Source organism: Polypterus senegalus, chromosome 8 (assembly GCF_016835505.1).
Source record: "Polypterus senegalus isolate Bchr_013 chromosome 8, ASM1683550v1, whole genome shotgun sequence".
NCBI classification, from domain to species: Eukaryota; Metazoa; Chordata; class Cladistia; order Polypteriformes; family Polypteridae; genus Polypterus; species Polypterus senegalus.
Window position 1 is genome coordinate 1167776 of NC_053161.1, and position 15256 is coordinate 1183031.

General features: G+C 36.3%; 1 protein-coding gene across 1 annotated transcript in view; it reads left to right on the forward strand.

Moving 5' to 3' along the window:
- Positions 1-15256, forward strand: part of LOC120533686 (adiponectin receptor protein 2-like) — a 62827-nt gene that overhangs the window by 26555 nt on the left and 21016 nt on the right. The window contains exon 2 of the mRNA XM_039760584.1: positions 4737-4888. Within this exon, the coding sequence (XP_039616518.1) occupies positions 4838-4888 (51 nt within the window). The 5' untranslated portion in view covers positions 4737-4837. The remainder of the gene's footprint in view (positions 1-4736; positions 4889-15256) is intronic.

Below are 15256 nucleotides of genomic sequence, written 5' to 3' on the forward strand. Positions count from 1 at the left end.
TTTAATGCAAAAATGCAGTCATAGTATTTTAGTAAATTGTTTAATCCTAAATAATTTAGGCTGTTAATAATTAGAAGTGTATAAGTTAATTATGTTGTTTAAAAGTCTTGAAGACTCGGTGTTCTTCGGTTACAGCTAGCTTTAGTTTCACTGAGACATTTTTCTATGTTGCAATTAGTTAATACAGAGAGGCATGTAGAAAGCAAAGGGAAAGATGGAACCTAGTGCCCGAAGAAAAATACTCAGCATATCGGCATACCGGCAATTTGTAGAAATATATAATACATAATGGAATTTATTTACTTATTTTAATGATTGTGGAACAGCAACATTTTGTTAAGTTAAATGTATACACAAAGAATTTGTGCATTGCCACCAGCTAGCCAGGTGATAAAACACTTATGCCTTGAGCATGGGATAGGTGTAAGTAAATGTATTAATAATAATAATAGGAGGAAGAAGAATACAAATATTATTATTGAAGCATTAGAAACCACACAATAGGACACATGTACAAGCAAATCACAGAAAGAACTCAAAGTAAAAATTCACCTGTGAAAACTCTCTATATTTGTTCAGTACAACTTGGTTATTACTGCACATGCAGAAGTCATTTGCAGTGATCGAACTTGGCACTTATGATCAGTTGATCCCTTTTGTCAATGAGAGACAAAAGGAAAATACATAATATTTAAAAAAATAGGTTTAAGAGGTTTGTTCCATAATGTTTTCTGACTTGTGCCTCAGTATTTAAAAAACGATTTGACTTTGACTGTATTGGTAAGTTACAACTTAACTTTGACACAGGCTAAAACGTCTTAGTCACAAGTTATCATGCTACACATATTACCATGTGGTAGATACTATTAATTAATGTCTCTGCAAACTAGGAACATCTTTTGCAAGATAAAAAATAAACATATCAATCCTATTCTGCCTGATTTATATTTTGGTAGACTTTTTTAATGTACTATAGCTGGTGTCACTGTTATCAACTTAATTTTTCACATATTGTGTATGCATATGGTGGTACTTAAGAAGTATATGCTGGATGCTTGTGGGGAATTTTGGAGCTAGGGGGTCTGACATTTACCTTTCCACTTCACTGTTTTCAGTACATTTCAAATTGGAGATCAGAGAGAGAAAAATCTTTCGAGGAAGCTTTTCTTTTTTTGTGAAAAGAAATTTAAAAAATAAGACTGGAAAAATACAAACTGTGAATGATTGAGTATTAGCTTTTATTTTATTTATTCAATTGGTTTAAGAGATGTAATCATATGAAATGCACAAGTGTAAAGCTTGTACTGTATTTCCTCTTTACCCCATGGCAAGTGAACACAGCATGAGTGGAATGTTAACATCAAATTTTTTGGTTTGTTCCTTTCCAAATAAAATATAATAATCTGAAATTTTTAAAGCCATGTAACATTTATCACAATAAACTTTGACATAGAATCGGGAAAGAAATACAGTAGTGTACAATGAAAATGCAATCTACTAGAAATAATAATATCTGACTGCTTAATCCAATCAATAAACAGCTCGTCTTTCTCTTTATCTGAGACATCACACACTGCATGCACGGGTTTACCTTTCCCAGTCCTGCAAACTTTAGTGAAGTGGTTCAATTTACCACATTTTTTACACTGTCTTCCTTTAGCTGGACATTGACTTTTTCCACCGTGTGCTTTGTTTCCACAGTAGCTGCACTTATGAATATGCTTGTATGCGTCACACGCTTCATATTCCTTTGCTGCCTTCTCAATTGTGCAATGTGTTTTTTGTTCAGCGCTCTTTGGAGCTCTTGCTTTTTGTCTGCGTCAGTTCACGTGAGCCATTCGAAGTATATGCATTGAAGGTTCTCAGCTGTGGTTGTGCTATCTCGTGCGATCTTGCGATGTCCACGGCTTTATTTAATGTTAGCTCAGACCCGGCACTTAAAAGTTTCTCTCGCACTTTTGCTGAGTTTGTGCCAAACACTATTCTATCCCTGACCATCTCATCTTCATTTGCACTGTCTTCCTTTAGCTGGACATTGACTTTTTCCACTGTGTGCTTTGTTTCCGCAGTAGCTGCACTTATGAATATGCTTGTATGTGTCAGTCACTTCATATTCTTTTGCTGCCTTCTCAATTGTGTAATGCGTTTTTTGTTCAGCGCTCTTTGGGGCTTTTGCTTGTTGTCTGCGTACTGCGTTCACAGTCAGTTCACGTGAGCCGCTTGGAGTACATGCATCGAAGGTTTGCTATCTTGTGCGATCTTGTGATGTCCACGGCTTTATTTAATGTTAGCTCAGACCCGGCACTTGATAATTTCTCTCACACTTTTGCTGAGTTTGTGCCAAACACTAATCTATCCCTGACCATCTTATCTTCGTTTGCATAAGCACAGTCCTTCACCAGCAATTTTAAATCCGTTACAACGTGATCAAAAGTCTCGTTTATACCTTGCATCTTCTCACTAAACTTGTATCTCGCTAAAAATTGTATTCGTCTTAGGCATGACAAACGCCTCATAGCAGCAGCTGTCTATTGGATTGCTGCTGACGGATGGCTTTATATGGGCAGGCACTGAATTACATGGGAGGCGTGAGTATGGGGGGGACACAATATAGGCAGGCAGCCAACTATGTGGGAGGTGTGGTGATGGGCCTCTGCATTTTTCGCCCTGTTGAAGCCGATAGCTATTATGGCTGTACCAATGCATTAGTCACTCAGTGATTTCTTGTAGCCATTCTGCTTGTTAGGAGTGATTGCGATCTTAATATAAATTTATGCAGATCAATTTATAAAGCATGTTTATGAAGGCCATAACAAGGTTAATGACCATATTGATATTACCTCTAAATACCTGGCAATACTAAAATGAACAGTATCATAGTTGAATGAAAAGATGCTTACTCTGCTTTAGCATTGTGTTCAGTTATTAAGTTTGAGAAAATTAATGACAAGTCCATGTTACCGCATTAATATGTAGTTATGAATTTCTTGTAAAGGGGACTTAAAAAAAAAAAAAATCCTATGGCTAACATTCAAGCACAACTCCAAAATGTGTATGAGCATTAGCAGTGTCTGCTGACCTCTGAAATGCGAAGTATGGGAACACTGATCAGTTGTGTTGTTGTTGCTTGTAAATTGCCTCTCCTAAATGTAGCACAGGAACAAATGAGCTTTTTAGAGAGAATTGTGCTTTGACAATCGGAGAAATTGCTACAGAGATTGGAAAAGGTTGAACTTCTTGTCCAGTTTTTTACATATAGGTGTGACAGAGTTCTGCTACAAAGTACTTTCATATTTCTACAAACATTGTCTATATTGTCCACTTTAAGATCATTAGAATGCCAAATGTAGTACATTCTTTTAAGTCTATTTATGAAATGCAAATAGACTCACCATGCCCGAACTTCTATAAAATACAAAAGGATACAGACTTAAAGGTTAGCACTTAATGGGACGATCATCATGATTGATTTTTGAATGGATTTCATGTATGCATTACAAACATGTAAAGTATCCTAATTCAACTTTTCTCTTTGAAGGGCCATGTTTTCCAATTGAAGGCTGCATCATTGCACAACTCGTAGGGTTCTTGTATTCCAGATGCTCTATGAGCAAAAAGTTTAATAATATAGCAAAAAAGATGCACGTTAATTACAAACATACATGTAGTAGCACTTAGGACTTCATACTCTTCGTTCAAATATGTTTGAACATTTACTTATGAGTATTCAAACCCTACTTTTCGTATACTGTAACAGTTCAACTCCCCTCGTCTAATTCAGTGTTTTTCTCACCATGCTATGTTTCATTCAGCATTACTACATTATTTAACTTTACTGACTGCAAGATGCTGAAAGTAAACATATTTGCCACCAAATAATGGTTAGTCTCATTATTTCTCATAAAGAATACATGAATAATTTATTTTATTTTTAAGCTTGCATTATAGTTAAAGTTGTCCTTTTATTTTGTTTGTTTATTTTTTCCAGATTTGAGATGAACTGTTTGGAATTTTTACATAATGTATAAAATAATATTTTAAATATATGCATTTTTTGCTTGCGTGCCAAGTCACATACAGACAGTCATATTATGGCAAATGTGCATTTAAAGCTGATACCTGCTTCCACACCTCAAATACAGCGAAAGTTCCATGTTGCATTGGTCATTCTTTCTGTATGAAGCAAAAAAAAATATATATATATATATATATTTATTGTAGCCTTTTTAACATATTGTCAGGACTGCATTGACTGTAAGCATTCTAGTTCTCATTGTTATGCTCTTCACCTCCAGCTTGCTCCATGTACAGTGTCCCATCTTATTTTTTTCCATGTGGAAACTGGCGCAGGCTGTCTGCTTATTACTGCAATGAGTTCCACTTTCAGATATATTTGTGACTCTAAAAATTGCCATTGACTATGAGGTAAACTGTAAATGCCCTGCGAATGGTTGTTGATCTATTGGGAGCTTGTTTGTGTGTTTCACCAAATGCTTCCTAGATTATACGAAGGGAAGAAAACTTTGGGTGTAATAATTAATGTGTATGTGCAATTTGAAAATATCTACTTTTTGCTATACAAATTTTTAAATAGGCCAATATGTCAAAGCTATATTAAGATACCTGCTAACAAAGCTATTTTGTTGAAGTTTCTGCACATTAATTTAAAAATATATAAGAACTTTAAGCATGACTACAGGTACAAGTGACTTCTTCCTCTCTGTTCCTTTTAACAGGTTTATCCCTTTTCAGTTTATTTGTGAAAAATAAACACAAACTGGATACCCAGGAACATAAGGAAGGTACTGGTCAAATTATTGTAAGACGTAATATCCAAATGGAGATCAGAGACCAAAAAACAATAGCAGAGGATAGCAGGCAATCTGAGGTAAGTTGTACTTGCAGGATCTGTTTGTGTTATACTTGGTAAGTGTTGGTGTAAAAGTAGCAAATTAACTATAATGGGTTTTCTATTGGATTGTCTGGTTTTACTCCCACATCATACAAACTTACGTATTACATAAATTGGCCTTGTGTTTTTGTGTACACATTTTGACTAAGTTGTGCCATTTGTAAGCATCTTGGCTACTGTTATACTAAGTTGGATTCTTCAAGTAAGAAATTGGAGTATCACTGTAGTAATTTACCGTGTTAGTTGAGTGCCCTGTTGTGCTTCTGAGGCTGTTTTAATTGGTTCTCAAAACTGCACTTATGGCTCAACTAGATGACTTGTCCTTCCTTTTTTTCTGCAAGGTCTGGGAATGGTTTAAATTTAGATGTAACTGTTGAGGTCTATCTTGAAATACAATAATATAACTGAAGCCGATTCAGCTGGTTATTGACAGTATTAGATCATTAGGTTAATTTTTTTAATTAAGTTTTTTTTATTTTTTAAATCAGATGTACATGATTGGGTTTAAGGACTAAGTTCAGGGTATGGTAGTAATGGCTCTGAGGCATGAAAAACATTTAACAAATTATGTTGTGGTCATAATGGTGTGGGGAAATATGTTTCCTTTGTTTTGTAGGTACATTTTGTGCATGCATTACTCCAGTCCCCCTCTCCTATAAATCTTTTGTCACTCTGTTTATACACACATACTTACTTTGCATGTAGAAGTAAATAAGTGGAAGCTATCTGTTAAATGCGCTATAAAGCCATCTGTCTCTTTACCATGGAAATATACACTTAATTTAAATGGTTGGAGAAAGTGTATGTCTTAATAAAAATCTTCTGTGTTGTGAAGACATGTAAACCTCTGAAGCTGCTTGAGGAGTAAAAACAGGTTTGTCGAGATATTATTTAATGTCTCAGGTTTTTGTCCTTTTGTTTTGTTGTCGTCTTTGCATCAATTTAAATGGCAAGAAGTGAGGTTAGTGTCAATGTTGCTAATACTACTACTGATATGTTTCTTTGTTTGAAATTGATGTAGCCAAAATTGACCTCTTAAAACCAAAAACACCTTGACTGATCTTTCAAGTTATAAGTTGTTTAAAAAACACTACCAGAAATTAAAGTGTTTTTGTAAAAATGTATTTTTCTTGCATGTAGTAACGTCATACTCCTAGTGCTTTTTTTGAATTAACTGATTATGCACCACTGTTAGATAAAAGCTTAATGCATACTCAATAAAATAAGATACCTGTGTTTGTCCTTGGGGTTAATGTTACTGTAAATGCAAAGAAATTCACGTCTCATCCTCTGGGAAGTTAAAGTACAAACCTTGCTGAAGGATTTCAGTGAGTGTAGAGACAAGTGGTCAAAAAATTGATTTAAAGATTTCATTAGATGGCTTGACCATTGATCAGAAGTTTATATCTTCACAAGAATAAAATGATGCAGACTTGTATTTTTTGAATATAATCAAAGCTGATAGTTTTGTCTGTGGAACATTTAATAATGACTTTAATAAGTGTAACACTACAACTTTTCCATTTTATATTGAAATTTACAGGCACTTTTGCATGGAAACAGGACTGCAGAATTGTCTGAAGACTACTATTCATAAATCTACCATCCATCCATTTTTTTTTTTATAAACCCACTAATTCAGAGCAGGGTTATGGGGAAGCTGGAGCCTAACCCAGCAAAAACTGGGCACAAAGTGGAAATAATCTTTGGACAGAGTGCCAGCCCATTGCAGTGTGAATACACACAGCAGGGGTCAATTTAGTATCACCAGTCCCACTAACCAGCATGTTTGTTGGAGAAACAAACAGAATTAACAGGCATTAAATAAACTTAATTGGGGAGTTAAAGTTGTGGAGTTTCTTAAGTACTCTAGTTTGTAGCAACATAGACTTTGGGATTTTAAATGTTTATCATTTAGTTAATGCATCGGGTTTCCTTGATGAATAGCCATGGGCATGTTACTGCACTATATAATTTTTACAGAAAGGTAAAGGTTATCTTTGTACAGTATGCAGAGTTAGCTGGCAAGTTAGGACTGGCCACTTGCTTCCAGACTTCCTGCATATTTTAAAAGCTTTGGCTATGCACTTGTCAAACCAGCTTTTATTGCAAAATGTTGTCAGCGACTCAGTCAGAACTATAAAAATCAAATGGTATCTCTCTCTTAAATATTTATGGATTTATATATGATAGAGCATATCCTATTAAGTAAAATGAAAATTATTCCCTAAATCAGAGATTCCTAAACATTTACAGTTCAATACGGGCTCTCATGACAAACCATAAAATGTCTGCTTCCTCTGTAAAGACCATCATGACTATTCTGAAATAAACAGAGAATTTCTCTTTAGTAATCAATTTGAATAACCTAAGAAAATATTATTGTATCTTACAAACTTCACATTTGTCTTGTGGAGAAAAAAAAAACTGAAATCATTTAAGAAATGTGTTTGGGCAGCATATTTTTGTGCCAGTAAAATTACAATGACACTAAGAACCAAAAATATCCACAATGATCATCAGAACAGTCCTAAACATGAGTTTGCATTAACATGGTTATAATACGTTCATGCAGATTTTACAAAGAAAATAAATTAATTAATGCCTGTTTAATGAATGGCTGGTGCAGATGAACAGATGCCAAATACTGAAAGTTTGGCTGTAGACAGGAGAGGTAAAGGTGGAGGTCTAGCTCTATATTAAACTTGTCCTGCATTTAGTCTTGAGTTTCCACCAAGACAGAAAATCAGTTTCACAATGGTATGGTTTATGAAACTGCATCAACAATTGCACTCTTTAATGCAATATATAAAAATACTCTGAAGTAGCATGTAGCTGAAAATGTTACTGTTTTGAGCTCAGATCTGTGAGGCCTTCTTAACATGGATTTACAAAAAAATGTATTCTAGATGAACTGAACCTCTAGAGCCAGAAAGTAGTTGTGCAATTGGGTTCTCAAACTTTGAAGATTCTTCATAGTCATTTAAATAATGGAAGCTGATAAATCATTTGTTCATTTTGTTAAAAAAAATGTAACATTTTAAAATATGTTGAGTATGTCATTGTGTCACACACATCCAGTTTCTTGATGTTTTACTTTGGACTTCTAAAACTAAGATTTAATTTGAAGTCCAAGATGGAGTCAATTTAAATGAGTGAAAATATCCACAAGATAAGTCATTCTAATGTGCTTCTCATAATTATAGAAACAATTTGAGAATTTGGTTTTAAATTTTGATTAAAAAAAATAATTCTTGCTTCCTTTTGCAACTTGGGCATGGCAATATGGACCTAATTTTTTATTTTTTTTAGCCCAAAATGGCATATTTGTTTGTTAGTATTTTCTAAAAGCACCTTTTAAACACTGAAGATCAGCATCATGTACACGTGTACCGAATACACTTGTGTTCTATACAGTCTAAAACCTAGTACAGGTATTCGTTGACTTACTACAAAGTTTGGTTCCGACGTACTGGTTGAAAGTTGATTTAAATGTAAGATGGACCAGTGTAAATATTCAAACATCACTCAATGTTAGTACTGTATGATAAATTCCTTAAGTCTTATTGTTTGTATTATATCCTTTTTGTCATCATCCTTATCACATCGTGTAGATTTTTTTATTTTACTGTTTTGTTTCGTTATTACTGTTGCTTGCATGGGTGCTAAACATTTTAACAGCTTCACAAATTTTTTTCTTCCCTCATACTGCTTGATTACCTCTTTATTCCTGCAATTGTACGACAAGTGTAACTGAATATAGTCGCTGCAGGTCATAAATGGAGATGAACGAGTCATGGCATATGGAGCTGCCGTGGCAGTAACTTTCATTTAATCGTGCAACATGGTAGCTCTTGATTAATTACCGCACTATTTGCATAATGTAATACAGCACATGTATATTAAACATTACTAGCCACATTATTTGTCAAAGACCGATAATCTAATAAATTAAATATTTGATATCTCTTGCCCAACATGTGCCTTCAGCATTCCTTATACACCCTTTTTCTGTATCCTCGTATGTCTGAGCATCACTTGCCTGGGCCTGGGGCTCCCCTCTGTCAATCGTAGATTCAAAGCTGTTTGCTTGTCTCCAGTCTGTTTTATAGCCATCAGCAATGGTATATTGGACCCCCATTACCTGCTGTGAAAACATCATTTTCTTTATTGCAATTACTTTGTCTTTTGAAGGTGACTTTCAATGTGCCTTTTACGCATTTTACCCGGCACTTCCTCTGTAGATTGGATAATGCCAGATTGACCAATCAGATTACTCAGAGAGACCCGAGAGACACACACATACACACACAAAAAGTAGCAAGTTATTATATATTAAGTTGTTTTATGATTTACAGTAATTTTATTAATTCCAAATTATGTATTTACCTAAACCTTTTATTTTTTTTGCTTGTAGCCATCTGTTTGAAATGTATATCATTCACCAGCAAAGTAAGTACTGTGTTTGAGGTTGGATAAGTTGTGTTTTGCGTCCAGTATTCTGAACAGCTTCTTAACTTCTTGTTTCTCTAAGGCAGTGGTTCATTAATATTTTAATCCAAGGATTCTAAATAAGAAAATCTGTACTGTACTGGGATCCAAGAAGAGGATTATTACAAAAAAAAATCTTTGGATTCTTCCCACAAGTAGACAAATATCAGTAGAATCAAACCATGTCATATTAACTAAAACAACATTGTTCCCTAAGTCCTAAGTTTTAAAATGTTAATGCTTAATGCAAGACATTTTTCAACTACTGTTATATAGTTAGATGTCTTTATGTAAAATAGTTTGTCCTCAGTTGCATATTTGCCAATTTTATTCACTGCTTTCTTTGACAGTGAATGTGTGATGAAATGATTATTAAATGACATGGAAATAAAGGCTACTTGTGATGTATCAACAGCATTGACATTCATACTACCACTATAAATAGTGTGCGAAATAGAGGAAAGTATATTACTTACTCTAAATTCCTGCACGGATGAACTTTAATTTTATCATACAATCATGTGGTGACCAGTTTATCAAGAAACACTGTATGGAAGAGTACTTTACTCGGCCCTCTCCAGAGAGGAACATGTAAGGCTGTGCTTGAAATTTTGAGAGTGGGGATATTTTAGTGGAAATTTAGCTGTTTCTACTATCCAGTGAAAATATACTTTCATTTTCTATCCCAATGCACAGAGATGTAACATCTCCCTATTAAAGCGCACAGAATTTTATTTAATGATATTTTATTGCTCAATTCTGCTCACTGAAGTGAACATATTCAGAGGTTGCCTGGATACATTTTATTTATAAATGTTAATGCAAAATGAATATGTTATATTCCCTTATTGTAACTGTTAACCTCAATTTAGTTGCTAAAAAAACACAACTCTAAATGAAAATGAAATATCTGGTAATGCAGTTTACAACCAATACAAGAGCATTCAATAATTCACACACATACAAACTGTAAAAGGCTTAAACTGTTTTTATTCAGCAGAGAGTGGAGAGCATGTGAAATGGACAGAGGGGCTTATGCTGTGTAGATGTCTTTCTTGTGGTGTGATGTGAATAGTGGTTATAGTTATCTGACCACTGACAAAGTATAAGTATTTTTATGGCGCAAGTTAAGTAGCCAAAGCTGGGCAACGTTCAAAGTCACTGCTGCTGTTATCTCCTTCCACCAACTACTTGTCTGCTCATATAATATGCAATGGAATAGTGAACATTTTATGGAACTTTGCTTTGCAGGCACCTGTATTACCAGGGAGGGTGGCGGGCACCTCAGGACCCTGGATGGCCTCTTCATATGCAATAAAACATTTTTATCTTTTAGATGTTGTACAGAATACATTGTCATCTGGTAAGACCAAGCCATTTAGCAATCAGCAGTTAATCCTGCTTGTGCTATATACTCTTCTTCTTCTGACCCTCAGTTTTTTTTTTTCTTTTCTCGCACACATACCCCACCACCAAAAAACCATGGCAAAATCACCTTAAACATACTTCAAAGTAGTGTTGGATATTTTGTAGATTTTATTTAACGTTAAGAAGTAGTGGTGAATGAAACAGATGTGCTGAACATCGCAATATTCCTTTTTGCATATTGATTTTTCTTTAACATCAAATTGAATCTAAAATTTGATATGTTGCCCAGCCATACATACAGTGCAAATACCAGGAAAAACATCTTGACCCAAGAAAGACATCATACCTTGGTGTGTATAGGAAGGTGAACATAATCACTTTATCTATTTACTTGCTGTTCAGAATAATCATGACTCTAGAGCAGGGATCTCCAACCTGTTTTTCCCCTGAGAGCTACTTTTACAAAATGAAAATGGCCGAGAGCTACTCGTGTTTTCTAACGTTTTTTTTTTTTTTTTATAGCTTATTTCAGCCCAAACTGAATAGGCTTGTTTTGCCTGAACATTTACAAAATGTTGGCGTCCACAACTCACATTTTCCATTAAAACATCACAAAGTTCATTCACCTGTAAGTGCATTTTCTAGTGTATCTCACACTATTGAATTAAAACATGAATGCTGTCAAAACAAAACAATGCAATTACAAATACACAGATATTCATTTGTCATTTTTTTTACGTCACTGTTTCATTTCACAAGAGTATTCACATGTCCAGTTGCATGTGTGATGTGTTTTATAGTTAGTCAGATGACTGGCACTGCATGGAGTCAACAAGAGAGGTGTATGGTGGAGTGTAGCCACTTAGGTTCACTCTTATGTAGTCATTTAAATGTTCATCTGTAAATCTTGTTCTGAACTTTGATTTCATGACATTCATGTCAGAAAAGGCAGACTCACGAGGTATGTAGACCCAAACAAAGAAGACATTTTTAGAGCTGCTTGGTAAAGATTCTTATATTTACCTGGCTCTCCTAAGCTGCAGAAATGCTGAGAATGTTGTTGAGACTTTAATTGCACATTATTTTGAAGGTTTGCTAATATGTAATATATAAAATCCAATGTCTGTCTGCATGTCTGTCCACTTTTCATGAGAGAACTACTTAACTGATTTAGATAGTGGTTTTTTTTTTGGCTATAATTTGCTTGAACATTCTGACTTTTCTCATTTCGCTATGTATCATATTTTGTTTGCAATACCGATTTATTTGCGCAAATTCGAGAAAATGGCAGCGGTCCAAGGGGAGGGGCCTTCCTCATTCAGTCACTTGCTTCAGGGCATGTTCCTTAACTCTGCTTAGCTAGCGAACGAAAGAACAATTGAATTCAACTTTGTTTGATAAAGAGTTACTTCGGTCTTGATGAGTTTGAGTCTGGATATTCTCTTAAGTATATGCTGCATTGAAAAGATAGATTGCAATTCAGATTGTGGCTCGTTATATGATTTTTTGGAAAGATTGCCCACCCCTAATTTGACTAATCAAGTTTTCAAATTTATGTAGGATTTATTAGCCCTTTGACAAGCTACTTGGAAAGGGGTTGCGAGCTGCTGATAGCTTGCAAGCGACGTGTTAAAGACATCTGCTCTAGGGTAAAGTATTTGAAGTTGACTATTTTAGCTACCATTTTAGTGGTAGCGCTGCTGCCTCGCAGTAAGGAGACCTGGGTTCGCTTCCTGGGTTCTCCCTGTGTGGAGTTTGCATGTTCTCCCTGTGTCTGTGTGGGTTTCCTCCGGGTGCTCTGGTTTCCACCCGCAATCCAAAGACAGGCAGGTTAGGTTCATTGGTGATCCTGAAATTGTCCCTAGTGTGTGCTTGGCGTGTGGGTGTATGTGTGTTTCCCTGCAATGGGCTGACGCCCTGCCCGGGGTTTGTTCCTGCCTTGCGCCCTGTGATGGCTGGGATTGGCTCCAGCAAACCCCTGTGACTCAGTGATAGGATATAGCTGGTTGGAAAATTACTGACTATTTTAACTACCTCACTCAAGGCACTTTGGGACATACTAATGTATTTTTTAGCAGCTAGAACTTCACTGTGTAAACTGCAGTGAACCGAGATCACAAGCACACCAACAGCTCTCGCTTGTGTAATGGCCCAGTTGTGGTGTGACATCATTGCTGTGGTTCTGTCAGTGCTCGTTCCCACACATTTTATTCTTTCCTGTTTGACACAACAGGATTTAAGCTTTTTGTCTTAATGTGTTAATGTGGTGCAATAGCACTGTGAGCTATTTTTATTTCTAGATTTTACTCACGCTTTTATCATGTATTATTGTGCCATCTGAAGTAATATCAGGGCTCGCAAAATCGCTAGCCCGACGTCCCGGGGCTATTGTGTCTTCCAGTCGGGCTACCAAAATCTATCTCAGCCCTGCCCGTCGGGCTATCATAGGAAGGAAAAATATATGGCAATGCTTTTGCATTCTTTCGCAAATGTAGCTGGGTAATTATGTCATTTATGGGCATCGATAAGCCACTGTCAATATGTGAAATATTGAAATCGCGTTTGAATTCGCACTTGTTTTTTTACTTTCACTTTGCGATCGCGCGAACTGTGTATAGAAAGCGGCAGTACTGATTGGTCAGTGACAGATTAATTGCGCACCAATTCCTCTGACATCGTCTTATCACTCATTGGTTTACTATTCAAAAGTGAGAAGTGAAATCTCCCGCAGCAAGCTTTAAACATGTGATAGAGGTTGATTGCGCAGAGAATTTAAAAAATCGCTGACCGTTGTGTGTGCGTGTGTAAAAATAGATGGATTTACGCAGGTATTTTAGTTCTGCTGAGCCAAAGAAGACGGGTCAGGGTGAAGAAGGGACAGCCAAAGAAAAGCCTACCACAAAGCGGAAAAGTTATGACAAATTAGACTATGAGGCAAAAAGAAAGCGCAGCTTTTTGGTTTCATGGACAAAAGAATTTCTGTGGCTGGAATATGACAAGCTAAATAACATAATGTTCTGCCGGGTGTGTCGTGAGTTTCCCTTGATTTCTGACTCGACAAGCGCCTTTGTTACTGGGACCAGTAATTTTAGGAAAGACCCTATCAAAACCCATGAGAAATCTCTGCATCACAAGAAATGCATTGGTGCTCAGTCTGCAGCATCTTTCCCAGAACAAACACCAATTGCAAAAACCATACTAAAAATAAACCAAGCACAACAAGAAGTCTTGAAAAAGCTGTTTAGAACAGCGTACTATGTTGCAAAGAGTGAACTACCATTGGCAAAATTTAGCAGTCTTTGCAAACTTCAAAAAGCAAATGGCCTAGATCTTGGTTCCACTTACCTCAATGACCATGCTTGCAGAGAGTTTATTGGAGCAATAGCACAAATTTCAAGAGACCAGATTGAAAAGGAAATTCAAGAAAGCAGGTTCTTATCCATTCTTGCAGATGGCAGTACAGACACTGGTATAATAGAACAGGAGTTGGTTCATGTCAGGTATGTGAGAGATAATGGTGACATATCCACATACATGATCAAATGTCAGCCAGTCAAGAGTGCAAATGCTGCAGGTATTTTAGAGGCTATTGATGAAGCAGTGAACACCATGGGTATCAGAGAAGACACATGGAAAAAGAAAGTAGTGTGTGCAAATTTTGATGGTGCTGCAGTGATGATGGGTGAGAAAACAGGAGTAGCTGGGAGACTGAAACAGAGGATACCCCACATCATAACAATCCACTGTGTGGCACACAAGTTAGAGCTAGCCGTGCTGGATAGCGTGAAAGGCTGTGAGTACCTGGTGAAATTTGAAGGTACACTGAAAACCATCTTTAAGATGTACTACTATTCCCCAAAGAAGCGAAGAGAACTGACAGAAATAAGTGAACTGCTAAATGAGAAACTGGCACATTTCAGTGGCCTGAAGAGCACACGGTGGCTTCCAAGCCGGCTGAGATGTCTGAAGGCTGTGGAAAAAAATTACACTCCCACTGTTGTTCATATGGAGAACATGGCAGGAGGAAGTGATGTCAAGTCCGAGGATGCAGCCAAAGCTAAGGGGGTGGTGCAGGAGATGAAGACTGAAAAATTTGTTCGCTTCCTGCATTTCATGTTGGACTACAGTACCATCTTATCCAAGTGCTGTACTGATTTTCAGCATGATAACCTAAACATCACACGAACAAATCAGTTAGTTGAGAGCACCACATCACGCTTACTCAGCCTAAAAACAAAACCAGGAGAATACCAGAAAACCTTGGACACAAAGTTCACAGCGAGCAGGATGGTAGCATTTGCTACTGTGGAACTCAGCTCACAAAAAGTCAGCGACCTGCTAGAAGAGGTGAGGGTACAGACAAAGACACCTTTGGTGCAGAGATTCAGAAGATTATTGACAACTCAAGTCAAGTATATGGACAATAGATTTAAAAATCTGTGTGAAAAGCCTCTCTCTTGTTTCAAAGTTTTTGACCCTTCCACT